Below are 25877 nucleotides of genomic sequence, written 5' to 3' on the forward strand. Positions count from 1 at the left end.
CCTTGCTCTGGCCTCCTGGGTGATGCTGGGCAAGTCGCTTCACTTCTGTGTACCTCAGTTTACGCACCTGTAAAATGGGGATAATACTGCTGCCCTCCTTTGTAAAGCACTTAGTGATCCACTGATGAAAAGCAGTACATTAAAAAGCAGGCATTGGTATTATTACACCGTTCCTAGCGAATAAAGGCTAAATGTCAGCGCAGGTACTGCTCCCTTTGTCCCAGTTTAGGGGAAGGGATAGTAGTTGGCCGGTCCAGAGAATAAGGGGAAGCTGGTCCCCATGTGCAGGGTGATGGGATTGGGGTGAACCTGCAGGCAGGGAGTTTGCCATTAACTCCTTTTTGCTCATGCCATGTGCATGCACCTTGACGTCTTGTGATTGCTTACAGAAAAGGACCTTGCTGACTAGCTGGTTTTTTCCTGCTGAGTCATTCCGGGCAAGTATACTCCCAATTCATTTTCCTGGGGCTGGCTAACCCCTATCACCCTTCTACAAGACAGCAATCCTTCTACAAACCTGCAACATACTCTAGCGCCATTGCCCCGTCCAAGCCTGTAGAAGCAGTGCTGGAAGCAGCGGTGTGGAGGGTCATGATTGCAGAATGCTGGTGTGCACTTTACACAAGGCAGGATAACCCCGGGTCCCATTAACGGAGAGTGACCCATAGGAAAAATGCTACAATATAATAGTCCTGAACACTTCAATAATGCCTCTGTAAGCGACAGGGTCTAGGACCATTAGGGAATATCGCATCCGACCAGGTAGCCCGAGTATTATGACCCCCAGAAATGCAGCAATGTTATTGCATTGCAATGCTTTGAACCACTGCTTTACCTTCTTTTATAAAGGCAACCCCTTCCTCTGCCAGCTTCCCCTGGAAATGACTCCGTCCAGGCACGCTAGGCAGCCAGGAATAAAATCCTCTACCCGATCTATCCCTCCTATCCTGGAAACAAATTGAAAACTGTACTGTGGGTCCAGGAACGCCAAGAAACAAAAAAAGCGGTGGCTATTTTGTCCTGACTCTATCCCCTAGCGATCCCGGGAAAAGTGACCGTGGGGGCTGTCATCCCCGGGGGCTCTCTCTTGGTGCCACGGTTGGACAGCACTTCCCAGGTCCCCCTGGAGTGGCAGTTAGAGCAGGTTTGGTTAAGAGCCAGGACTCCTGGATTCTACTCCTGGCTCTGCCACCAACTCGCTGTGTCCCCTTGGGCAAAGTCACTGCCCCGGTCCATGCCTCAGTTTCCCCTGCTGTAAAATGGGGATAAATTGCACTGATTTCAATTCCGGTTCAAAGTTCACTGGAGTCCGAGTTCGCAGGACTTGCTCTGAAGCTCTCACGTTTCCGGGGTCAGCCAGGGACTGGGTGGGGTGGGTAGGAGATGGGCCATGTGCCTGTAAAAACACCTGTGAATTCAATCTGGGGATGCCAGGTTAGCTCAGGGCTGTCACAGAAGGAGACAGAAGGGGGGGGGGGAACCTGCACTGGGCTGTGGAGGGGGATAATCGTCCTAGGAGTGGGGGGGGAGGGGGCAGAGTCCGACAAGGCCCAGGGCCGCTGGGACTTTCCTAAAATCCCCTGCCCAGCTGCATCTCCCCCAGCAGAGCCGGAGGACGGGGGAAGGCGCCAGGGCGCAGTACCGCCCCAGAAACACCAGAGGCGGCTGCTGGCACAGGCGTGGATCCCATTCCCAGCCCCGCTGGCTGGTGGCAGGCGGCAGAGAGCCACCCCCACCCGGGGACAGCTCCCCCCCCCCCCCCCCCCCCCGCCTTTGTCCCGCTCCCTGCAGCCAGCTGCCCCCCTGCTCCGCCGTGCGCCCTGCGCCCCAGCCCGCCTGGTGCGCTCCAGCCGGGCTCCTCTCCCCGGGGCGCACGGTCCATGCCTGGCCATGTCCGGCCGCGCCGGGCGTCCCACCGGCTCCGCGCCTGCAGCGCTGCAGGAGTGAGTTAAAAATACCCAGGATCCTGCCTCCTCCCCCTGCCTCAGTCTCCCCCCTGCAGCCGATGCGCCGGGCTCAGCCTCTGCATCACCAGCCTCGCTGCTGGCATCCGCCGGCTGATCCGCTGCTGCAGGAGCAGGGACTGGCGAGGGCTTAGGGAGCCGCTGGCCCGGGCGGGCTCCCCAGGCAGCCGGCTGCAGAGAATCGGGTCCTCCCCTGGGCTGGGCAGGTTGGAAGTAACTGTTGAAAAGGGCGGGGGAGTGGGAAGGCGAGGGGGGAGGGCTGTGGAGGAGGAGGAGAGAAGCTGGTGGGAGGATGGCGAGGAGAGATGTAACCCAGCCCCATCCGAACAGGGGAGCTGGAAGGTGGCGATCCAGGAGCCGGAGCGGAGCGAGATTATAAAAGGAGGACACGGGCTGGAGCAGAGGGACAGCGCCTGCTCCCAGAGACCTCGCTTCGCAGGCTGGGAGACCTTGGCTTCCTCCCAACTCCTTCTGCTTGACAAGAGCATCTGAAAACAGCCCAGCGCCTTGCTCCCAACCCGCAGAAGGGAGCATGCCTGGGACAGCTGAGCCAGGGAGGAATTAAAAGCCCCAGGATGGTGCTGTGGGCATGTCCCCATATCTTCCTTCAGGTAAGAGCTTCTCCAGTTCTCCTGCTGGGTTTGTCAGCCCTGTCCCCCGCCCCAGAGATAGGGCCCCCTTGGGATGTCTTATCCCTGGATTGTGGAGTGAAGGGGAAAGTGAAAAGCCGTGCTGGGAATTCTGCTGGGTGACACTGTAGTTTGGGGAGAGTGGCTGTATTTTTGTTTATAAATAGAAGTGCCCTGAAAAGAGACATCGGTGCACATACCAGATGAACTTCCAGCCAGGAAGCAGAGAGAAGTGGAGGAGCTACATGGAGGTAGTTTCTGCATGGCTTTCCTTTTACGCAGATTAGAAAACCCAATCTCAGTATTGCGAGCTGGGCACCCACAAGGAGATGGGCTTAAAGGACATGCTCTGGTGTCGTAGAGAGTGAGCCAGCAGTGAGAGAGTGTCAGCCCATCTTTCCTCCAAGCAAATCCTCTGGCATGATGCTCCGCACCTCTCTTGCTTCATTTCCTAGTAAAACCATCTGCTCACCGGTTTCCTTAAACTGCAGGAGAGGAAGGTCCCCCTCTGTCTTGGCTGGGATGAAGCAGGCATGGCAAATACATGTCATGCCCTCCCCACCTGCGTTTCGAAATAAACATTCTTTTCAAAGGAATATACTTTAAAAACAATTGCTCTGAATAAAGCAGTAGCCGCCTTTCATTTTTCGGAGGCGCAGAAAATGCAACATTCCAGCTGCTCAGGAAATGACATTTCTTTTTCTCCCATGAAAATGTTCAGGGTTTCATTGAGAAACCAAACACTTACAAACCGAACGTTCTTCCGTTGCCTAATGGGGAGAGGGGAGGATTGTTTTTCGATGAGCATCTGAACGTTTTTCACAAAACCGGACATGTGGGTTGAAAAATGCCAGATTTTTTCTTGACAAAAAATGTATTGACAGAAATGTGTTTGACCAGCTCTATGCAAAATGCTGCGTTAACGGCACAGTAAAGGCTGCATCCTTCAAATGACAGTCAGCAAATGCAGAGGTTCAAGTTCTATCATCCCTTTTAGCACAGTGGCAGTTTGCACGCTGTGTGTCTGGGTGTTAGGTTATACGTTGTACAACAGGAACAGTAAGAAGTATTTAGATGCTCATTTTAAGCAGCAAAACTAGGAGTCGAAAGTGCCAACATTTGCTAATAATTGTTCATAAGTGTTAATAAGCTGTTGGAAGTTTCTGTCTTGAATGACCTGAGTTTCTGATTTTTAATTGGGCAACCACTCTATTGCATTAACAGAGTGTTTTGTAGCTAAATTCCGTGGTGGTTTTTTTAACAAAAATAATGGGAAATATTGCCTGTTTCGAGTTAGAATTTAAATGGTCCTCTACATTTCCACTGTCTTTGATCGCAGAAATAGCTGAACCTTTCCCCCATCATTCTTTCAAAGCTTAACTCACCCTTGGGCAGAGACCAGTTCTGGAGAATTCCATCCCGAACGATTTGAGAAATTATGATCAGTTCACAAAGTGGGGTAGAGGGATGAGAACGGAAGTAATTGAGTAGCCTGTGGGTTCGAGATCTCCTAGTATATAATGTGTGTGTAAAATAATCAGTAATACACCAGACTCACTATAATAAATTTACATGTCAACGCACCACATAGAGTCATGGAACTGTAGGGCTGGAAGGGACCTCGAGAAGTCATCAAGTCCCGCCTCTGCGCTGAGGCAGGACCAAGTAAACCTCGCCCATCCCTAGACCGTCATATACTTTGCTTCCTTCCCCAGACCTGAGGAAGAGATCTGTGTAGCTTGGAAGCTAGTCCCTTCCACCAACAGAAGTTGGTCCAACCTCTCCCACCTTGTCTCTGTCATATCCTGGGACCAACATGACTACAACAACACTGCAAATTAGAGCATCCTTGACAGATGTTTGTCCAAGCTGTTCTTTAAAACCTCCAAAGGCGGGATTTCAAAACCTCCCTTGGAAGCCCGTTCCATAGTTAGAAAGTTTTTCCTAATATCAGACCTAAATCTCCCTCACTAGAGTCCTGGTTTAGATGGTTATCTGAACTAACATACAGTGTACTCACCTCTGATGGATCACACCATGCCCCATAGCTCCCTTCCCACACCAATACTTTCCTCCCAGCACCTCCAATCAGTTCCTCCCAGGTGGGGCCTCTCTGGGCAAAGGCTGGTGGCTTCCTACCGTCCTTTGTCTATGTAGAGTAGATGGACTGTTCTCCAGTGTCTTCAGGGGCAAACCAGGCATGGCCTCAGTGTTGCTCAAGTCCTGGTCAGTCTTTGAGGACCTGGGAGAACTAAGAGTCCCTCCTACGTGGCAACAGAGTGGAACAGAGATGTTCTGAGTGGCTCAACCAGGGACCCCTGAGCCAATGAGCCAGTATGGCTTCTGCTAACTCTGTTGACCACCCAAGTGAGTTCAACCAGTCAGAGAACCAGAACCAATGTCACATGATTTACACGACCAATCACAACCATGCAACCCAGCCTGAAAGAAGTCAACCTAGAAAATTAAACCCCTCCTCCAAGCGGAGTTTTTGCTCCAAAAAGAGAGAACTGCCAGAGACGCCATGAAATCCCCAGGGACTTCGCTATTGCTATCAATTTTGCGCCGATACTATGATGATGGATGGCAGTAAAAAATCCAGAGAGAGATGTGAAAATTTGCTGCAAAAAGTTCACCCTTATCCTACAAGTGATTAAAAAACCCGAAAATGTTCATGTGACATTTTGTCAGGAAATGTTGACATTTCATACAATTACTGCAATTTCCAAATTGTTTTACCAGCCACAAAATTGACATGTTTTGATGGGAAGGGGGGGGGGGAGAAACCTTTTGCTGCAAATCTTTTGCCCGGCTCTAATAATAGTAATAATGAAATTCAAAACTGAGACACCTCTGCTCAAAAGCCCGAGGGAAAAGTATGTGTGTGTGTGTGTGTGTGTGTGTGTGTGTGTGTGTGTGTGTGTGTGAACTAATCACCTGGATCATTTCATGTCTCCAGCGAACGAGATAATAGTGCAATCAGTGCTGAAAGTAGTTGTTCCATTGCTATCAGATGGCTGTACAGAAATACAATCTGAGAAGCCCATGGGAAAATCAGAAACCCTGTGTAGAGTCCCTCATATGTTTACACAGATCCATTGGAAGGTTTGTGTCCTAAAAGCCTCTCTTGAGTGGCTAGTCTTGAGTGACTAGACATGGAGTTATGCATCACCCGCATTTTTTTCACCGCGTCTAGGGAAAGATTTAATCTACCAGACAAAGGAATAATGAGATCCAGTGGTTGGAAGCTGACACTTGGCAAATCTAGACTCAAAGCAAGGCCCAAATTCCTAACAGTGAGGACAATTAACCATTGAGACCAGGACAAGGTGGATTCTCCATCTTTTGAAGCCTTTACGTCAAAGCTGGATGTCCTCCTAAAACATACGCTCTAGTTCACCTGGACGTTACGCTCTGAGTGTGTAGGCCAATTTGAGTCTCTCTCTTTGAAATGATGCAAAAGATGGGGACCACACTAAAAAGACTTTCGATAAACCGTGACTCAATCCCCCTTGGAAGCTTATTTCTGTGCAGTGAAAGGTTGCCCTGGATTTAGGGGCTGGCTCCTTTCCCTTAGAATCAGAATTCTGCTTTCATTCATGTACTTATTGATTTTTGGACTAGGAAAAAGCCAGAGCCGGTGAAAATAACAGAAATTAAGCTACAAACAGGCTGGGAAGGGGAGCTGCTGCAAGAAGCAGAGCAGTTTTCAGTTAATCGACGGGTTCGTTGGCGTGACAGCGACTGGAGAGGAGACTGAGTGATGAAGAAATTCACTCAGAAGGGCCATTTTTCTTATGCTGCAATATTAAACTCCTCTCTAGGCGGTCATGTTCTGAGGAACTCACCTGAAAAGTAGTTGATGCACATAAAGTTGAAGCACTATTCATTTTTGGCTTGTGTCTTTTTCCTAGTCAATCTCCCTAAATCTGGGCTCTGCGTTATGTCCCCCGTCATTCTCACAAGCGCACACAGAGAACAGCTCCCTTTGTACAGTGCCTACTCCTAGAGGGTAGGTTTGTCTTTCTTTTTCATGTACAGTCCTTCCCCAGTCTGCTTGTGTTCATAGCTAATGCTCTGGGTGAAATCGTGGCTTCATTGAAGTCAATGGTAAAACTCCCGTTGACTTCAATGAGGCAAGAAGTTCATCGATTCTCTGGCAGAAGGAACCAATGTGATCTATATATGGAGATATACCTATCTCATAGAGCTGGAAGGGACCTTGAAAGGTCATCGAGTCCAGGCCCCTGCCTTCACAGTAGGACCAAGTACTGTCCCTGACAAATTTTTGCCCCAGATCCCTAAATGACCCCCTCAAGGATTGAACTCACAACCCAATGCTCAAAGCACTGAGCTATCCCTCCCCCTATCTCATCCAAGCTCCTGCAAAAAACCTGCCAAAGAACCTCACCCAGATAGTCCAGCAAAACTTCTCCCTTTACATTGTAGAGCTCAAAGTGCTAAATGAAGGGTGAGTATCATTATCCAATTCTATGGATGGGTAAACTGAGGTGCCCACAACCACTGAGTGAGACAGTAGCAGAACTCAGGTCTTGTCCCAGGCAAGAACCACAGTGGTCCCAGTTGCAAACTCTCAGCTAACTAATTATATTTGCACATCCCGTGCTTGTTAGAGGACTAAAGCTGCATGGTTGAGCTGAAAAGGGGATATGTTACGACCAGAGATGTTCAGAAAATGGAATTCCCATCCCATGGGAGCCCTGTATTTCAACGCTCGTTTTTGTCCTGAAACGGGACCAAAAAATGTTGACATTGTGTTGCCGCGCAAAAAGCCCCAAACAATTCCAGATCTGCAGTGTCTGAGCATATCATTTTTGACATCGTCACTCGAAGCAAAACATTTCACTTCCAAAACATCGGTGGTTTGGATATTTTCCAGACAGCGATGTTTCAAAACGTCAATATGAAATGAAATGTTTCCATTTAGAATTTTCCCATGGGAGAAATTCATTGAAATTGACATTTGCCCACGAAAAAGGTGGTTTGCTGCGCTATGTTGGGAGAATGCTTTGGTCAAAGAACGTTGACTGGCTCTAGCCAAGAAAGACATCCACAGCACAGGAAACTTACAAAATACTGTCGCCAGGGCTGTATTATTATAATTAGCAGTATTACTTTGTATTGGTAGTATCATAGAGCCTAGCAGTTCTAGTCAGGCTCCCATTGCGCTAGGTGCGGTACAAACAGAACAAAAAGACAGCCAGTGCCCCCAAAGAGTTTACAATCTAAAGAGACAAGACCGACCCCGGGTGGGGGAGGGGAAGAGATAAAAACACAAGCAGAGAGAACAACGTATAACACTGTATAATCTGTAACAGGGCAGCCTGCCCCTTTAGGCGCCAGGAGGCCTGGGACCGGTCAGTCCTGTTCATTTAGCCCAGCCCTGATACGCATGTCCGGGGTGGTGCATTTCAGAGGAAAGTCCAGCAACTGAAGGCTGGCTGGGGAGGAGAAGGACTGGGACAAGAATCTGGGCCCATGCTTGGAACCGGCTGAGGCCTGCCAGGAGTCACTGGGAGGAGGGTGCCCCTGATCTGGATGGTTGGGATGACTGGAGCCCAGGAGTCCGACTTCAGACTGTGAGACGGGCTGTTGCAGCTGGGAACCCTCCTGTAAAGGAAGAGGGCTGAAGGCTGAGCCCTGTGGAGCTGAAGACGCTTTTGTTTTGATGTTGTTGGGGACTTGGAGTAAAGGATTCTGCTGTCCTGGAAGGGGTGGAATGCTTCTATGATTCTCTGTAAATCTAGAGCAAGTGAGAGCGGCATGTGGACCAGAGCGAGACGGGGCTTGGTTCTCCCATCTTGGGTCCCCTTCGGAACCTATTGGTGGGACACACCCCTGCCGGCATGACCCAGGTGATCTGATGTTTTGCGCTGCCTTTCCATAGGTGTAAATGAAGCGAGTGGGGAGCCAGGGAGACACAAATATCTGCACCCATGGGAGCAGGGGAGCTGAACGGGACCAGGCAACTCAGTTGTGGGCATGGGAGTCACCTCTTTTACCAGGAGGAGCCTGCAGAGGGGGAGGCACCGTGGTGTGCATAGGAAAAGGGGGGGCAGCTGGAGAGCTAAATGGGGCTTAACAGCAAGGACAGCAGACCTAGGTAGGGGCCAGGAGAGAGTTCATAAACCATTCACCACTAGTCTAGTCTATTCTAGTCTACCTACTGTCCTTCGTCTAGATAGCTCCATAGTATTCAGGGCCAGAGGTATCAGTGATGTCATATGGCAACAAGCTCTCCTCTGGAGTACACCTGGGATGGGGGGCAGGGGCGGATGCAACTACTAAGATTAAAATGTTCACCCAGCTTCCTTCTGCCCCACCCACAGAGCGCCCCGGAGGCCAGGGCTAGCCTCACGGAGACCCACAGGCCTTCAGGCCCAGGCCCTCAAAGGTATGAACTGAAGTTAGGAGCTATGCCCTGCCTTCCCCCTGCCGCTGCCAGCCTTGCGCTGTATGGGTTATTGCATTGTCTCAGCACACCAAGAGCTATGTATTAAGCTACAGGTTTAACCAGAAACACAGGACTGGGTCTATGCACTGATCTGGACCTCAGGACCCTATTAGCCACGCCCCAGGCAGCCATTAACCCTACCCATGTGATGATTCGGAAAGGCACAGCTAACAGCCGGACGACCGTACCTCTGCTCACGCCATGCCGTAACCATAGGACTGTGGCTTAGGCCGCTGGAGTTTGTGGGCCCAGCTTAGATAAAGGGAGGGGTAGCTCAGAGGTTTGAGCATTGGCCTGCTAAACCCAGGGTTGTGAGTGCAATCCTTAAGGAGACCATTTAGGGATCTGGCAAAAATCTGTCTGGGGATTGGTCCTGCTTTGAGCAGGGGGTTGGACTAGATGACCTCCTGAGGTCCCTTCCAACCCAGATCTTCTATAAAAGCTGATTGTGAAATATTGCTGAAATGGCAAAGAGTGAGATCAAACCCCATGGGGTGATGTCAAGTTGGGGTCATTGCGGGGGGGAATCACTGAACAAGCTTGAACCCTGTTGTGAGCAAAAATTAATGATAAGGACTGGAAACGTTTACAGTCCTGTTTTATTTAGGGGCACTGTATCTTGGGAACCCCTTGGCCAAATGGCCTCAAATTTGTATCACCAAGACTACCCTGGCCCCTGATGAAGCCTGGGAAATTTGGGGACAAGCTGAGCATGCACGTGGATTTTAGGGCACTTAGCGGGCAAACAGCAAGGTCCTGAACTGTAGCGGTGCCACTGCCCCACTCTGCTCACTTAACCCTATATATATATCACTCTATAGATCACTTCCTCCCTTGACTATGCCAAGGAATGACCGACTGAAATCTAATCCAGCAGCAGCCCCGGCAGGCCCTTCGCCCTGCTTGTTCTTGGGAGCTCTCTCAGCCAGGGCCCCCACTGACTTGCAAAGCTCAGGGCAGCTGTTGTGCTTCTGGGGCCGTGGAAGAAAGTCACCCGGCCGTCAGCTTGGCAGCTGGGAGTCACCCCGGCAGGAGCCGCCTGGCAGGTCTGCCTGCCTGGTGAAAATCCTTGTTGTGCGAAGGCAGCACGGCGGATCCAGGGAACTTCCAGCTGTGAAAAGACCTCATCTGCAGTATTGCGTCCAGTTTTGGTCCCCCCACCACAGAAGGGATGTGGACAAATTGGAAACAGTCCAGCGGAGGGCAACCGAGAGCGAGTGGGAGGGTGCTGTCGCGGCTGTGTCCCTCCTCCCCCCGAGTTTGGTCTGTTATCATCAGAGCGGTTTGCCGCGGGCTCCTTAAAGGGCGCTGTGCCTGCCAGGCTAAAGTCTGAGTCCTCTCCCGTAGCATCGCAGCTGATTGGGTCGAGAGGCAGGAGATGGACTCCGGAGAGGCAAAGCCCTCGGGCCTCAGCTTCACTTTATGGCCTCATTGATGTGGTGAACTTTTCACACACCTGTTGCGAAGGGATAAGTGAGGACACCAGGCCTGGGGGAGGGGGACTCCTCCCTCCTAGCAAGAGATGAGAGATGCAGCCACTCCGCCACCTTGGCAGTTTCTGTCCCGGCAGTCAGGAATTGCCGAGGTCTGTAACCCAGAATAGTGCGAGCGGGCAGGGGAGTTAACCAGTTTCTATCACACTGCAGGAAAGGACCATGGTTCTCCAGCCAGGAACAGTCTCTGGTTTAGGGCTGGGGTTTGATTGGTTTGATTCATTCCACAGGCTGCATTAGCCTGGCTGGGAGCTAGTGAGCACTCCTGGCTCTGTACGTGTCCAGTCGGGCTCAGTACAGGATCACTTTGATGGGCATCACTGCTTCCCCCTGAAAATGAATTGCGGTGGCTCCCGAAAGCTACTTCGCAATTAAACGCGCCTCAGCCATCGCTGCATGGGCACGGGCACGCGAAGAGTGAGCTGATGGGGCGGAGGCGAAGGGACCAAACTCTTCGCAGGGAACTTCCAGCTGTGAAAAGGCTTCATCTAGAGTATTAAGTCCAGTTTTGGTCCCCCCACTACAGAAGGGATGTGGACAAATTGGAGACAGTCCAGCGGAGGGCAACAGAAATGATTAGGGGGCTGGGGCACATGATTTACGAGGAGAGGCTGAGGGAACTGGGATTATTTAGTTTGCAGAAGAGAAGAGTGAGGGGGGATTCGATAGCAGCCTTCAACTACCTGAAGGGGGTTCCAAAGAGGATGGAGCTCGGCTGTTCTCAGTGGTGGCAGATGACAGAACAAGGAGTAATGGTCTCAAGTTGCAGTGGGGGAGGTCTAGGTTGGATATTAGGAAAAACTTTTTCACTAGGAGGGCGGTGAAGCACTGGAATGGGTTCCCTAGGGAGGTGGTGGAATCTCCATCCATAGAGGTTTTTAAGGTCAGGCTTGACAAAGCCCTGGCTGGGATGATTTAGTTGGGGATTGGTCCTGCTTTGAGCAGGGGGTTGGACTAGATGACCTCCTGAGGTCTCTTCCAACTCTAATCTTCTATGATTCTATTAAACTGCCCTGTGTCTCCCAGCGCTTGTCACTGACACCCCCCGAGGCGCTGCTGAGAACACAGACACTAACGCAGCTGTCTGGCATGTCTTTGTTCTGAAACGCACGGAATAGTTTGTTTAATAAAGTTTAGTGGCTCGCTCTCCGATTTCAGCCCCGCTGAGAGGGGGAAACCCAAGCTCCACCGCCCATTGCTAATTAGGCAGCTGCCCGTCCATCTTTCGGCTCTGAAGCTGATGCAGGCCTTCCTGCCGCACCGCTCACATCTTGTCCGAAGCAGGAAAATGCTTGGACTTGGACGTTAATTAATTAGTTAATGGCTCTGGAGCCCTTTGGAAATGGAGCAACGCTCGGTGTTAATCCTGATGAATGAGGATTTCGCTGTCAGGTCACTGGCGGGTCGGGGGTGGTCACACACACACCGTGTCTCTGCGTCCACCGTTCACACACCTCTTAGCAGCAGTCACCACCAGGGCTCTCCTGCCAGCTGCTTCGTGCTAACACGTGCTGACAGCTTATCTCTCAGCCGCCGCCTTTCTCTCCAGCAGGGAGGAGACCGGCCCACAAAGCGCGTGGTCAAGGCCACATTCTTATCTGAGGCTTGGGAGGAACTGGAAAAGTAATGCACAAAATCGGAGATGCACGCCGGCCTTGACCGGGCTGGGAAGTGTCCTACCCGGGAATGGTCTGCCCAGAGTGAAGAGGTTGGGCTTGGTGTGCGTGGGTGCAGGGTGGGGCTGGTAGGCCTGTGATATCCTGGGGATCAGACCAGCTGATCTGTGCTCCCTTTCAGCCTTAAACTCCATGAGGGAGACGGTGCCAGAGAGTGCGTTGCACAGGGGACTTTATAAAACCGAACAGGGGCGGCTGTGGGAGCCCTGACTTCTTGCTGGCAGCAGGGCCTGATCCTGATGTCGCATCGGAGGGCGTAAAAGAGGAGTAAGTAACTCTGCTGCAGCCAGTGGATTTACACTGCAGGGAGGTCATGGCGTGAGACCAGATAGCGCGCACTAGGTAGGGTTGTTTAGGGTTTTATTTAGTTTTGAAGTCAACGTGGGTCTGTCTACACTGCAGTTAGGCTCCCACGGCTGGCCTGCGCCAGCCGACTTGGGCTCGGGTTAAGGGGATGTTTAACTGCTGTGTAGACGTTCCGGATTGGGACCCTCTCCCTTGCAGGTCCTAGAGCCCGGGCTCCAGCAGGAGCCCAGAAGTCTAGACTGCAGTGAAACAACTCCTTAGCCCAAGCCCAAGTCACTTGGCATGGGCCAGCCGCAGGTTTTTCATTGCAGTGTAGACAGATCCTGTGACTCATGCATCCACAGTGCAGCTCTCTGTCCTCCTCTAGTGGCCACATGGAGCATTACGTTTCTATTGCCACCTCTGCGCTAACCAGAGCGGGCCCTTTTAGTCCAAGCACTAGAGCAGGGGGTCTCAAACTGGGGGTCAGGACCCCTCAGGGGGTCACAAAGTTATTACACGGGAGGTCGCGAGCTGTCAGCCTCCACCCCAAACCCCGCTTTGCCTCCAGCATTTATAATGGTGTTAAATATATAAAAAAGTGTGTTTAATGGATAAGGGGGGGTCGCACGCAGAGGCTTGCTGTGTGAAAGGGGTCACCAGTATAAAAGTTTGAGGGCCACTGCACTAGAGCCTGTAGGACTGATCCAGGGTTCAGTCCTTGCTCTGGACGGTGTCCCAGGGGCACTGCGTTACATAAATATCCCACTTCTCCAGCAAGGAAGAGCTGATGTCCAGTGACTGGAAAGGCTTTGAAATTCACAGGCCCCTCTCGTCCAGCAGAGCCCAGGGTCCCGACTGGAGGCTCTCGGGGTCAAGAACAAAGCTCAAAGCCTGGAGTGTTATCCAGCCGGGTGTGCGGTGCAAATTCTCGAAATCGCCTGCCCGCTTCAGATCCATTTTACACAGGAAGGTTTGTATCAGATTAAAGATGAACGCAAAGAGCCCAGTGGCGCATAGCGGAATTGGGAAGTATCCTTTTAAATGGCGCGTGACTCCTTTTGTGCTGCTGGAGGTGCCCTCTGTCAGTCCCCAGGTAAAAGCGAGGTCCTGGCGGGTTATATTAATTGAAGAGCCGCTGGCACTTTTGATAAGAAACAAAGTGTTAGCCCCGGTGTCTTGACTAAAATGCACGTCCCTAAAATCTCCCTTTATACTTTCAATTGGATTTGCCCCTCTTCTTCTTCGCTTCTAGTCCTACTCTGTTCTGTAGTGCTGTTACACAGCACGCACGTTCCACCCCAGAGATGGCTGCATTCCAGCGTGCCTCAAGGAGAAAGAAATGGCAGTAAATCCCTTGACATTGAGATAACTTCCCTGTGGACCAGGGCTTCAGCTCCCTTGTGGGGAGGATGTTTTATCCCAGGGCTCTGCCTCTCTGTCTTAAGCAGGATCCCTTGAGGCGGGATAGATGAGATGTTCATTTATAGGTCCCCCAGCTTTGAAACCATGGCATATCTAGCTGGTGGATTGACCCAGCCTAGATATTACATTCCTCCCATTTGTGACCCTCCAGCTAGCCAGCGAGACAGGCTGGGGCTGTCCCTTTGAAAAATGGAGTGGGTTGTCTCCCACCTCCCACATCCGAAGTGCCATCACTTATTTTTAGACAGGAGACAATGAGCTTTTCCGATTAAATCCAGGCAGCGGCAGCAGCCATCAGATAGCAACCAGGTGGATTCAGCCTACACAGTCGATATTAATATCGAGCCCGTTCTCAGAGTCAATGTTCAGGTTATTACGTCCGGCACTTCGGGGGCAGGGAGGTGGTGGTATGTCCTTCCTGAGTGTCAAGCAGCCATGGCATTAATGGGAGTCCAGGCTCCACTCCCCCACCCCCCAAACCCACTGGCTTGGAAAGGTATCCTGGAGACAAAGGGAGAAAAAGAAAAAGGAAATCAATTTCTAGGGCAGCCATGCTGGAGGAAGCCACCGTGTGGCGAAAGAAGCTGCCGTGCGGAACTGGCAAATGAACTTCCATAAGGGGTGATATCTCCGGGGTGGGCAGACCGATCCCTTTACATCCTGCTTTTGGATAGGAAGACTGAGACTTCGGGTAAAAGTGCCAGAAATGCCAAAGTGACTGTGACACCCTGGCACCCCCATCTTCAACACTGTCATGTAATTAGGATCTGCCTTATACACAGTCTGCCTGGTGAGGTGTCATTCTAAAAGTCTTGATCTGCTAGACGTTCATATCTTGTTGGATTGTATGTGCTATTGTCGAGTGTGAAGTTATGAAGTTTGGCTATGTAGGTGTTGCTGAAACATGTCGTGAGGTTGAAAACACCCACAAGTAGCCTTTCAGGTACGACAGTAAAAAGGCCAAACAATGTGAATGGCTTATTGAGGAAATGCACACAAGCACCAGGATTACCGCAGGAACTGTGTACAATAGGAACCTCGCAGAGAGAGCACTGCACAATGGGAACTGTCTGACCCAGCTCACAGCAAAAGAGCTTTCCAGCAAGTGCAGAGAAGATATAAAAGGGGGAAAATGACATTATAGGGGGACCTCATTCTCCCAACAACAACAAACCTGGAAACACCTGAGGGGCAAGGACTGAACTGTGGGAAATGATGGTCCCAGGCTAGAGGGATTTTTAGCCTGGGTGTGAAAACCTGGGAAAGCCAAGGCAACCCATGCCTTAAGAGTCTGCTAGTCTGTTTATCATCAGGGTGAGAATTTGCTAATTTATATCCTACCTATCTAGTGTGTTAAGCTCAGTTTGCGGTGTTGTGTAAGTACTAAGGTTATCTGCACAATGCAGTTGCAGCGTCTTCAGATACTAATCGCCAGCTCTTCTGTAGCACTTTTCCTAAACAGAGCTCAAAACTCAACACAGTCTTTACTCCTCACCGCCGATGAGGCGAGGCAGGGACATTACCCCCATTTTGCAGCTAGGGAAGGTAGGCACAGGGAGACCGAGTGACTTGGCCAGCATCACACAAAAGAGCTGTAGCAGAGCAGGGAATTGACCCCTCATCCTCTACACTAGGGCCCAAACCACTGGGCCTTCCTCTCGAAAACAGCGGCTGAGGAACATGCCGATGCTTCACAGCCTAGTGCGGAGAAAAGCCCGTTAATCCAGCCTCCCCAGCTGGCCTGCGGACAAAGAGAAGGCTGGAGTGTTCTTCATTCTCAAGAGTCAGGAACGTCCCAGGTGTAATTCTATTCCTAGCATCCCGCTATAATTCCCAGAGGCTGTGCAGGGATAGTCCAAGCTCCTGTCCGGCAGGAAGCCGGCATTCCAGGAGGAACATCTGAGCCCCAGCTTGGGGAAAACAGGCCTGGAACCAGGACTAGAGGGGGCCCTGCTGGCCGCTAGCTCCGGTAAGGGCTGCGGAGCAAACTCCATTCTAACCCTATGCTCCTAACTCCCAGTCTGCAATTGCCCGTGGCTGGGCCTACGTTTTCCAAAGTTACTAGTGAGTCTGCGGGCTTCTACTCTGTTCTGTCCAGATTCTTGTCCCACGCTCATCACCGCAGTATCTGAGCGCCTGCCAGGAGACGAGCCTAACCTCTGTGTTTGTTCTTATCCTAAAAGTGCGTGCAGGGGGAGGGTCTCGTGTTGATAGGAGATTTCTAATTATTTTTAGGGGGTGAAAAGTCTTCAATGTACCGGGGCCCAACAGGAGACCTCTCGAAGGGGCCAGACTTTAAGAGAGGGCTGAACACCTAGCACCCTGAAAATCAGACCCCTTTTAAAGGTGCCCCCAATCTGAAGGCCCCGGGATCACTAGCCACTTTGGATAGCACGGGCCTCGGTCTCTGCCCAGCGATGAAGCTGATCTGCCGTCCTGGAGGATGAGAAGAGAAAAGACACTTTGCCCTCTGAAAAATATTCTTGCCATTTATTCGCCATCTCTAAAGCCAAAGGGGTGAAGGGCTGAACACTGCAATCGAAGGAAACAAGCCCGCAGGATGGACCATGACACAGCCTTCCCCTGGAGGGAACTGGCTTTGATTTGACTGAGCGAGGAATGTTTGGCTTTAAATGGGAGGCTGAAGGTTATGGCAGGCCTGGTGTGCCACACAGGAGCTAAATCTGATGCAAAGAGAGGCAGGGGGTCCAGTGGGAGGGACTGAAGATGGTGGCAGCAGTGGGATCGTTGGGATAGGACAGCGAGTGTTCTGAGCTGTGCTGGGAGGAGGAGGAGGTCACATGCATTGGGGCAGCAGGGACTTTGGCAGTTGTGCCAAAAGCTGTATGAATTTTAAAAAAAAGCTGGGGCAGGAGACAGGGACTGAGATGGCCAGAGCTGCCCTTCTCTGCCAGCAACTCACAGACCGGCCGTGTGGTTCCCCAGCTGGCGAAATAACTCCCAGTGCTGGAAGTGTGGGGTGAGAAACCAGGCTCGGGCCAAGTACCGGCAGCATTCCCTAGCCCCGCTGTAGCAGGAGCAATTCAGAGATTCCGACATTCCAAGGCCAGAAGGGAGCACTGGGATCATCCAGTCTGACCTCCTGCGTAACACGGGCCAAAGACCTGCCCCAAAATAATTCCTAGAGCAGGGCCGCGAGAGAAACAGCCCATCTTGCTTTAAAAAACTGTCAGCGATGGAGAATCCCCCACGGCCCTTGTTAATTGTTCCACAATAACGCATGTTTTCTAATGCTCTGAATCATTCTTGTGGCTCTTCTCTGAACCCTCTCCAATGTATCAAGATCCTCTTGAACTGCGGGCACCTGAAGTGGACATAGGATTCTAGCATCAGTCGCACCAGTGCCCAATAAACAAGATTGCCCCATTTACATCTCCCAGGATCACATTAGCTCTTTCGGCCACAGAGTCACATGGGGAGCTCACGTCCGGCTGATTATCCACCACGAACCCCAAATCTTTTTCAGTCAGTTCTTCCCAGAATAGAGTCTCCCCCATCCTGAAAGTGTGGCCTACATTCTTTGTTCCTAGCTACATACATTTGATTATTTGCCCCCAGGTTACCAAGCAATCCAGATCGCTGTGATTCTGTATCCTGTCTTCTTCAATATTTACCACTCTCCCAATTTTTGTGGCATCTGCAAACTTGATCAGTGATGATTTGATGGTTTCTTCCAGGTCCCTATAAAAATGTTCAATAACCTACGGCCCGGATCTGATCCCTGTGGGACCCCCCCTAGAAACAGACCCACTTGACGATTCTCCATTGATGGTTTCATTTTGAGTAATATCAGTTACCCAGTTTTTAATCCATTTAACCTGTGCCATGTTAATGTTATATTGTTCTAGTTTTTTAATCAAAATATCGAGTGGGACCAAATCAAACACCTTACAGAAGTCTACTTGTATTACGCCAACACTGTTACCTCTATCAATAAAATTTATAATCTCATCAAAAAAAGATATCAAGTTAGTTTGAGAGGATCTATTTTCCACAAACCCATGCTGATTTGCATTAATTGCATTATCCTCCTTTAATTCTTTATTAACCGAGTCCCCAATCAAGCGCGGCATTATCTTGCCTGGGATTGATGTCAGGCTGACGGGCCTATAATTACCCAGGACAGACTTGATGGAAGGGAGAGTCAGCCGGAGCATCAGGACTGTAATACAAGTCTGGAGCCTTTCCCAGCGGAACTGCCAGTATGAGTAGCCTTCGCACGGGCCGCAGGCACTTTTCATCCTGAAGGGACCCTGAGATCTTAAGAGTGACACACAAACCAGAGTGGGGGATTGCCTCATCCACCTCTGGGGTGGAACCTCTGGCAGCGTCACAACCCTGAACCAGAATTTAGGGCAAGAAGCAGATCCTTGGTGCTTATCGTACACAGCGTTTCACTAGAGGTCATCAAAGCATTTTATAGGCCCTAATTACCTACCCTTCTTAACAACCTTCTGAGGGAGAAAAATAATTATCGTCCTGTTTATATAGGTGGGTAAACTGAGGCACAGGCAGTCAAATTCTGTCTTGGTTAGTGCAGCTGCACCTGGGATGAATTTGACCCAGTGACTTCCCTAAGGTCACACTGTGAGCCAATGACCTTACTAGGAATAAAACCCAGGAGTCCCTTCTCTATAGGGTGACCAGACAGCAAGTGTGAAAAATCGGGACAGGGACTGGGGGGTAATAGGAGCCTATATAAGAAAAAGCTCCAAATATCAGGACTGTCCCTATACAGTCAGGACATCTGGTCACCCTACTTCTCTATCCAATAAACTCCTCTCCCCAATCTAAAAATAGAACCCAGGAGTTCTGACTCTGGTTCCCTGCTTTAACCACTAGTCCCTTCTCCCATCACAGACCTAAGAACCCAGGAGTCCTGACTCCCCTGCTCTAAGCACTAAACCTTTCTACTCCCTCATTTTAACACCAGGCAAACCCACGCAGCGGGCTCCCAATGGAACACGACTTAAGAACACGTGCCCTCGGACAACCCCCTTCATTACAAGTGACTGAGGACCGAGCCCATGCTGGTTTGCAATTAGCAGAGCCCGCCGCTAAACGGCCTGCAGCGAGGGGAGGGCTTCGCGGGCCATTTCTGACACGCATCCCAATTATTTCTTTTCACCAGAGGGAGGCGGTTTTACTCCGGGGACTTGGAGCTCAAATCTCATCTCAACAAACCGCACGACAATACGGCAGGATGTAACACTGCCCCCGAAGAAATCAGAGGCGCTGCCTCTCTCCACCAGCGGCTGCAGTCGAAGTACAGCACTTGCCTGGCATCTTGCTTTAACACGGGCGAGAATTTTCCCAGGTGCCCATAAATAAGGCAGGAAAGACTGGTCAGTGGCAAGGGGACTAGCCTGTGTGTTAGGAGACCAGGGTTTAGCTTCTGCTGTGGTACATACTCTCTGTCTGACTCGGGGCGGGTGATTTTATTCCAGAATAGCGACTCCATTTTGGAAGCACCCTAATCATTTCAGAATAAAAGTGACTTTTATTCCGGATTAGAGTGTCTACACAGGTAGCGGTGCCAGAACAGCTCGTTCTACAATAGCAATTCTGGGTGATTTCCCCAATCAGACAAGCCCTTGGCCTTTGCTTTGGACAGCCATCAACTTTAACCAGGTTTGTGACTGTCTATAGTTCAAAGACCGGCTTGATGGAAGCCATTAACATCTTCCAGCGTAACAATGTAGTAAAAGTCTGTGATTTTATTAGCAGTAGTATTTATTATCTGTCTTCCATAAGGTAACAGGGTTTGAATGTGAAGACTGCTTTGCACGCTTTCTCTCTCGGCTCCGTGGTACCTGCAACTGCTAAGGCTGAAAAGGAAGATGATAATTGTTGTGCCATTGCTAAATAGGGTCAGGGTAGGTTGCAATGTGGTTCCTGGGCCTGTGGTGGGTCGGAGTAGGTTGCAATGTGTTTACTGGGGCTGTGGTGGGTCGGAGTAAGTTGCAATGTGATTCCTGGGGCTGTGGTGGGTCGGGGTAGGTTGCAATGTGGTTCCTGGGGTTGTGGTGGGTCGGAGTAGGTTGCAATGTGTTTACTGGGGCTGTGGTGGGTCGGAGTAGGTTGCAGTGTGGTTCCTGGGGCTGTGGTGGGTCGGAGTAGGTTGCAATGTGGTTCCTGGGGCTGTGGTGGGTCGGAGTAGGTTGCAATGTGGTTGCTGGGGCTGTGGTGGGTCGGAGTAGGTTGCAGTGTGGTTCCTGGGGCTGTGGTGGTTCGGAGTAGGTTGCAATGTGGTTCCTGGGGCTGTGGTGGTTCGGAGTAGGTTGCAATGTGGTTCCTGGGGCTGTGGTGCTTCGGAGTAGGTTGCAATGTGGTTTCTCGGGCTGTGGTTGGTCGGAGTAGGTTGCAGTGTGGTTGCTGGGGCTGTGGTGTCTTCACTGAGCCTGAGTTGGGAGTGATTGCGGTGGAGAGGGTGCTGTGTGGGCTAACGCTTGCACGCTGCTATTGCGTTGGGTTGAAATGGCCCCTTACTTTGGGTTTTCCTGGCTTTTCAGGGTACGTCTACACTTCAGTCAGGGGTTGTGATTGAAGCTCATGTAGACATAGCTGGGATCTCACTAGCTTGGGTGCCAAGAGCAGTGAAGCTGCAGCAGCATGGGTTTCAGCACAGGCTACACAAGCCCACCCGGGCTCCTGGCTAGTTACTTGGCCGCTAGCTTGAACTGAAGGCCACGCGGCCACGGCGTCACTGTTATTGAGACCTGGGCTCACTAGATCAAAGCTAATATGCTGCGCTCACACCTCCGATTGCAGTGTGTCCAGACCCTTAGAGTCTGCACTGGGACCAAATACACCCGAGCAAGCTTATTTTTCATTCCGGTGCCTAGGAAAGTGGTGAACAAAGTTTTTTTTGGGGGGAGGGGCAGAATAAATGCGATAAATTTCAAAAACCTACGGCCTGATTTTCATTTACATTAAGGCCACTTTATATGGTTCTGGGTGTGGAGAGGGCTCTTAATGTGAGTGCAAATATAATGTATGTTCCCTGAAGGCTCCTTAGGCAAATCTGTTTCCTGGCTCTGTGCCTCAGTTTCCCCATCTGTAAAATGGGGATAATAGTACTGACCTCCTTTGTAAAGGGCTCTGAGAGCTACCGATGAAAAGTGCTATAAAAGTGGCAGCTATAAATTAATTATTAGTGTAGATGAAAATCAGCCCCTTAGAGGAGCAAAGGGAGTTTATTGCAGATTCTCACGCAGAATAATAATAATAATAATTAATTAATACTCCTAGACAGCTCTGCGCCTGGGCCTCCGAGAGTAATTCCTCTGGCTCCAGGGGCATTACGCCAGGGATGGATTTGGCTCTGAGCTGCTCATTGGGCCAGGATCAGGTGTCTTTGTGCACAGTCCTCACGCAGAGAGGGCTGCCACAAGGGAATGTCCCTGAGGCCCCATCAGGAGGCCGGGACAATGTGACCAAAGCAAACCTGAGTTACGTACTGTGACGGCCACCCACAGCCCTAACAGTGTTTGCTTCCTCCTCTTCTGTCTGCAGGTATTTATCCTCTGGATTAGCCCCACCTCGGCTTCCATCCAGGATCAATACTGTGAGAATTTACCTCCGAGCAGTAACACCACTGGTAAGCACGCTACCCACCCTCCCCTGCACCAACCTCCCTGTCCCCTCTAGCTTTGTTCCTGGAGTTGCGGAATGGACATTAGCGACCTGGTTCTCCACCGGGGTAAGGGCTAGTCGGGCTGAAGGGCTCTGGGGTTCCATCGCCCATACTGCAAACGTCAGGGAGTTTGTCTCCTGGGCGTTAAAACCTGACTCCCAGCTCTGACCTCGCCCCAATAGTTACAAGGACACCCCGAGACAGATTCTGTGCTGTGTCTCTAAGTGGTGCAGCATAGAACTCCCAGCCTGCTGTTCTTGGTGCTGTGGGGCTTGGAGACTGTAATCCACCAGAGGCCCTCAATGTACCTCAGCCAGCCCTGGGGGAAGGGGGGGCTTTTAAGCTCCTTTATGCTACTCTGGTCCTTGTACACAGGGGACTGCATGGCAGCTGAGAACTGGCGGAGTGCAGACATGTTCCATCTCGCGCCCTCCTGCCCCCTGCGCTAGAGGGGCTCCACAGCTTTGTGTCCGCTCAGCGCTCCCTACAATGGTGGGGGGGGACATCTCTGCTGGCCAATTAGAGCCACATTACGTCACTCATATTTCGGGTGGTCGTCCTGCATTATTGATCATCAGCCTCATTGTCAGTAGAATGGCAGAAGGAAGAGGTGATCGGCGGGTGAGAGCTGTCTCAGAGCAGGAGACACAGCGTGTGTCCATACTGCACACTAAGCCTGGGCTGTGACTTGGGTTCGAGCCCAAGCCCCCACTTCCATCCACACACCTATCAGTCTGACTGGCACTAAGGACCCGGCTCCTAGGATCCTGCTTGGGGCGTGGGTCAGAGCCCAAGTCCTGCTAGTGTGGATGCAGGCGAAGCCACAGACCCGAGTCAGAAGGTCTGCGTAGTGCAGCGCGGATGCATGAGCATGGCTGTGAGACCCGGATCCTACCATTGTAAACCCAGATTTACTGTGCAGCATGGACGTTCAAGCGTGAGCTTGGAAACGCCGAGTCCCACAGACCCGGGCTTGGGGTGCAGTGTAAACGTACCCGCAGAAACCCGGAGAGTCAGTCCCTGAGAGGACTTAGAGACAGAAGGCAGAGCTGGCGGGAGCTGAGTTTGAAGGGAGAGCAGTAATTGGGCAGGGAGCTTGGAAGAAAGCTGTTGGTGAGAACGGAGCAAAGCTCGGGACCCCCAGGGAGGAGAAGGCTCAGGCAGTGGCCCCTCGGAAAGGGGAGACTCCAGCTGGGTCAGCGGAAGCCAAGCCCAGGGGGTTCTTGTGGGACGGTGGATCCCGCTGAGCAGGGGTACAGGCATGGAGGAGCCGGACACTGCAGGCGGGGAAACTGCCTGGGGGAAAATACTGGACAATGGGGCCCTGAATCAGGGCCAAAAGGAACTGGGAACAAAGTGCCGCTATTGACCCTCGGGTGGGTGACTTGGAGGTGATGTCTCTAGAGAGGGGAATGGGAAAAAACCCTGCAGTATCTTTCTTTATTGTGGGAATTGGAGAATGGTTTTTATTACAAGGTTGGGGGTGGAGGGAGTTGCTGCACTGTGTGTGAATAAATTATACCCAGAGGCAGGCTTTGTGTTGGACACAGAGAGGTTATGTTCCTTTCTTGGGCAAACAAAAGGGGAAACTGAGGCAGGCCCACTGCTTGTGCCATGGCCTGATGCTGGAGGGTGCCTCAGGTGGGGGCTCGCTCTATCGCAAGTTGGAAATGTATTTCTAAAAAAAATGAAAGCCGAGATTATCACCTAATCCCATGACTCCAAGAGCTGGAGCTTTACAAAAAAAACCCACTAAATGTCATGAGAGTTGTGATACCACTGGGTGAGCTGTCAACACTGAGTTTGGGCCAGATCCTCAGCCAGCGTAAGTCAGTGTAGCTTGGGTGAAGTCAGTGGAGCGACACTGATTTACACCAGGGAAGGGTCTCCTGGCTCTCTCTCCCGCTTCAGTCACTGAGAAATCCCTCCAGGGGACACAGCTAACCTTTGGTTAGGTGAGAGAGCCAGCTAACTGGGCCGGCTGGATAGCCAAATGATTCTCCACTCTATAGCCTGCAATCGATTTTGAAAGCAGAGCTGGGCAAATCACATTTTTTCCATTCACTAGCCATTAAAAAAAATCATTATTTGGTCGTCGGTCTGAAAATGAAATGTTCACAAGCGTTGGCAAATCAAAAAGATAAAACACAGGTCAAATGAAACGTTTCATTTTGATTCTGACCATTCTAAACCTGTTTGATTTTTTTTTTTTTTAAATACAGTCATAGAATCATAGAAGATCAGGGTTGGAAGAGATCTCACAAGGTCATCTAGTCCAACCCCCTGCTCAAAGCAGGACCAATCCCCAACTAAATCATCCCAGCCAGGGCTTTGTCAAGCCTGACCTTAAAAACCTCTAAGGATGGAGATTCCACCACCTCCCTAGGTAACCCATTCCAGTGCTTCACCACCCTCCTAGTGAAATAGTGTTTCCTAATATCCAACCTAGACCTCCCCCACTGCAACTTGAGACCATTGCTCCTTGTTCATCTGCTACCACTGAGAACAGCCGAGCTCCATCCTCTTTGGAACCCCCCTTCAAGTAGTTGAAAGCAGCTATCAAATCCCCCCTCACTCTTCTCTTCTGCAGACTAAATAAGCCCAGTTCCCTCAGCCTCTCCTTATAAGTTATGTGCCCCAGCCCCCTAATCATTTTTGTTGCCCTTCACTGGACTCTCTCCAATTTGTCCACATCCCTTTTGTAGTGAGGGGCCCAACACTGGACACAATACTCCAGATATGACCTCAGGAGTGCCGAATAGAGGGAAATAATCACTTCCCTCAATCTGCTGGCAATGCTCCTACTAATATGCCGTTAGCCTTCTTGGCAACAAGGGCACACTGTTGACTCATATCCAGCTTCTCATCCGCTGTAATCCCCAGGTCCTTTTCTGCAGAACCTCTGCTTAGCCAGTCGGTCCCCAGTCTGTAGCAGTGCTGGGATTCTTCCGTCCTAAGTGCAGGACTCTGCACTTGTCCTTGTTGAATCTCATCAGATTTCTTTTGGCCCAAGCCTCCAATTTGTCTAGGTCACTTTGGACCCTATCCCTATCCTCCTGCGTATCTACCTCGCCCCCCAGCTTAGCGTTATCCACAAACTTGCGAGGGTGCAATCCATCCCATCATGTAGCCAGGTTTCTATCCACCTTATAGTCCATTCATCCAATCCATACTTCCTTAACTTGCTAGCAAGAATACTGTGGGAGTCCGTATCAAAAGCTTTGCTAAAGTCAAGATATATCACGTTCACCGCTTTCCCAATATCCACGTTGACTGTTCCTAATCACCTTCCTCTCCTCCAAGTGCTTCAAAATTGATTCTTTGAGGACCTGCTCTATGATTTGTCCAGGGACTGAGGTGAGACTGATTGGTCTGTAGCTCCCCAGAATCTCCTTCTTCCCCTTTTCAAAGATGGGCACTATATTTCCCTTTTTCCAATCATCTGGGACCTCCCCCGATTGCCACGAGTTTTCAAGGATAATGGCCAATGGTTCTGCAATCACATCAGCCAACTCCCTCAGCACCCTCGGATGCATTAGATCTGGCCCCATGGACTTGTGTATGTCCAGCTTTTCTATATAGTCCTTATCCTGTTCTTTCACCACTGAGAGCTGCTCGCCTCCTCCCCATACTGTGCGGCCCAGTGCAGCAGTCTAGGAGCTGACCTTGTCCGTGAAGACCAAGGCAAAAAAAGCATTGAGTACATTAGCTTTTTCCACATCGTCTGTCACTAGGTTGCCTCCCCCATTCAGTAAGGGCCCCACACTTTCCCTGACCTTCTTCTTGTTGCTAATGTACCTGTAGAAACCTTCTTGTTGCCCTTCACATCCCTTGCTAGCTGCAACTCCAGTTGTGCTTTGGCCTTCCAAATGAAAGGACATTTCTAAACAAAGTCATTTCAGACTGAAAAATCATTTGGAAAAAGATGAAATGAGCTGTTTTGCCTTTTTCTAGGTTTTTTTTTGGGGGGGGGGGGGCAATTAAAGATTCTCTCGGGGTGTGGATTTTCCACACTCCTGAATGACATCTCTATGTGGATATAGCCTTTCATTGTAGACAGGGCCGGTTCCAGGCACCAGCCGACCAAGCACGTGCTTGGGGCGGCACCTGGTAAGGGGCAGCCAATCTTGGGGTGGCGGGGGGCGCTCAGGGTTTTTTGTTTTTTGGGGGGGGGGGGCGGTCGGGCAGCGCTGGGGGGGGGGCGGGCTGTTTTTGTTTGGGTGGCGGGGGGGGCTTCGGCGGCGGCGCTCTGCGGGGGGGGGGCGGGGGGGCG

General features: G+C 51.0%; 1 protein-coding gene across 1 annotated transcript in view; it reads left to right on the forward strand.

Moving 5' to 3' along the window:
• Positions 1-1763: 1763 nt before the first annotated feature.
• Positions 1764-25877, forward strand: part of CRHR1 (corticotropin releasing hormone receptor 1) — a 102678-nt gene continuing 78564 nt past the window's right edge. Inside the window, exons 1-3 of the mRNA XM_034756016.1 lie at positions 1764-1943; positions 2295-2575; positions 21484-21568. Coding sequence (XP_034611907.1) covers positions 2540-2575; positions 21484-21568 — 121 coding nt within the window. The 5' untranslated portion in view covers positions 1764-1943; positions 2295-2539. The remainder of the gene's footprint in view (positions 1944-2294; positions 2576-21483; positions 21569-25877) is intronic.

This window comes from Trachemys scripta, chromosome 23 (assembly GCF_013100865.1).
Source record: "Trachemys scripta elegans isolate TJP31775 chromosome 23, CAS_Tse_1.0, whole genome shotgun sequence".
Classification (NCBI taxonomy): Eukaryota; Metazoa; Chordata; order Testudines; family Emydidae; genus Trachemys; species Trachemys scripta.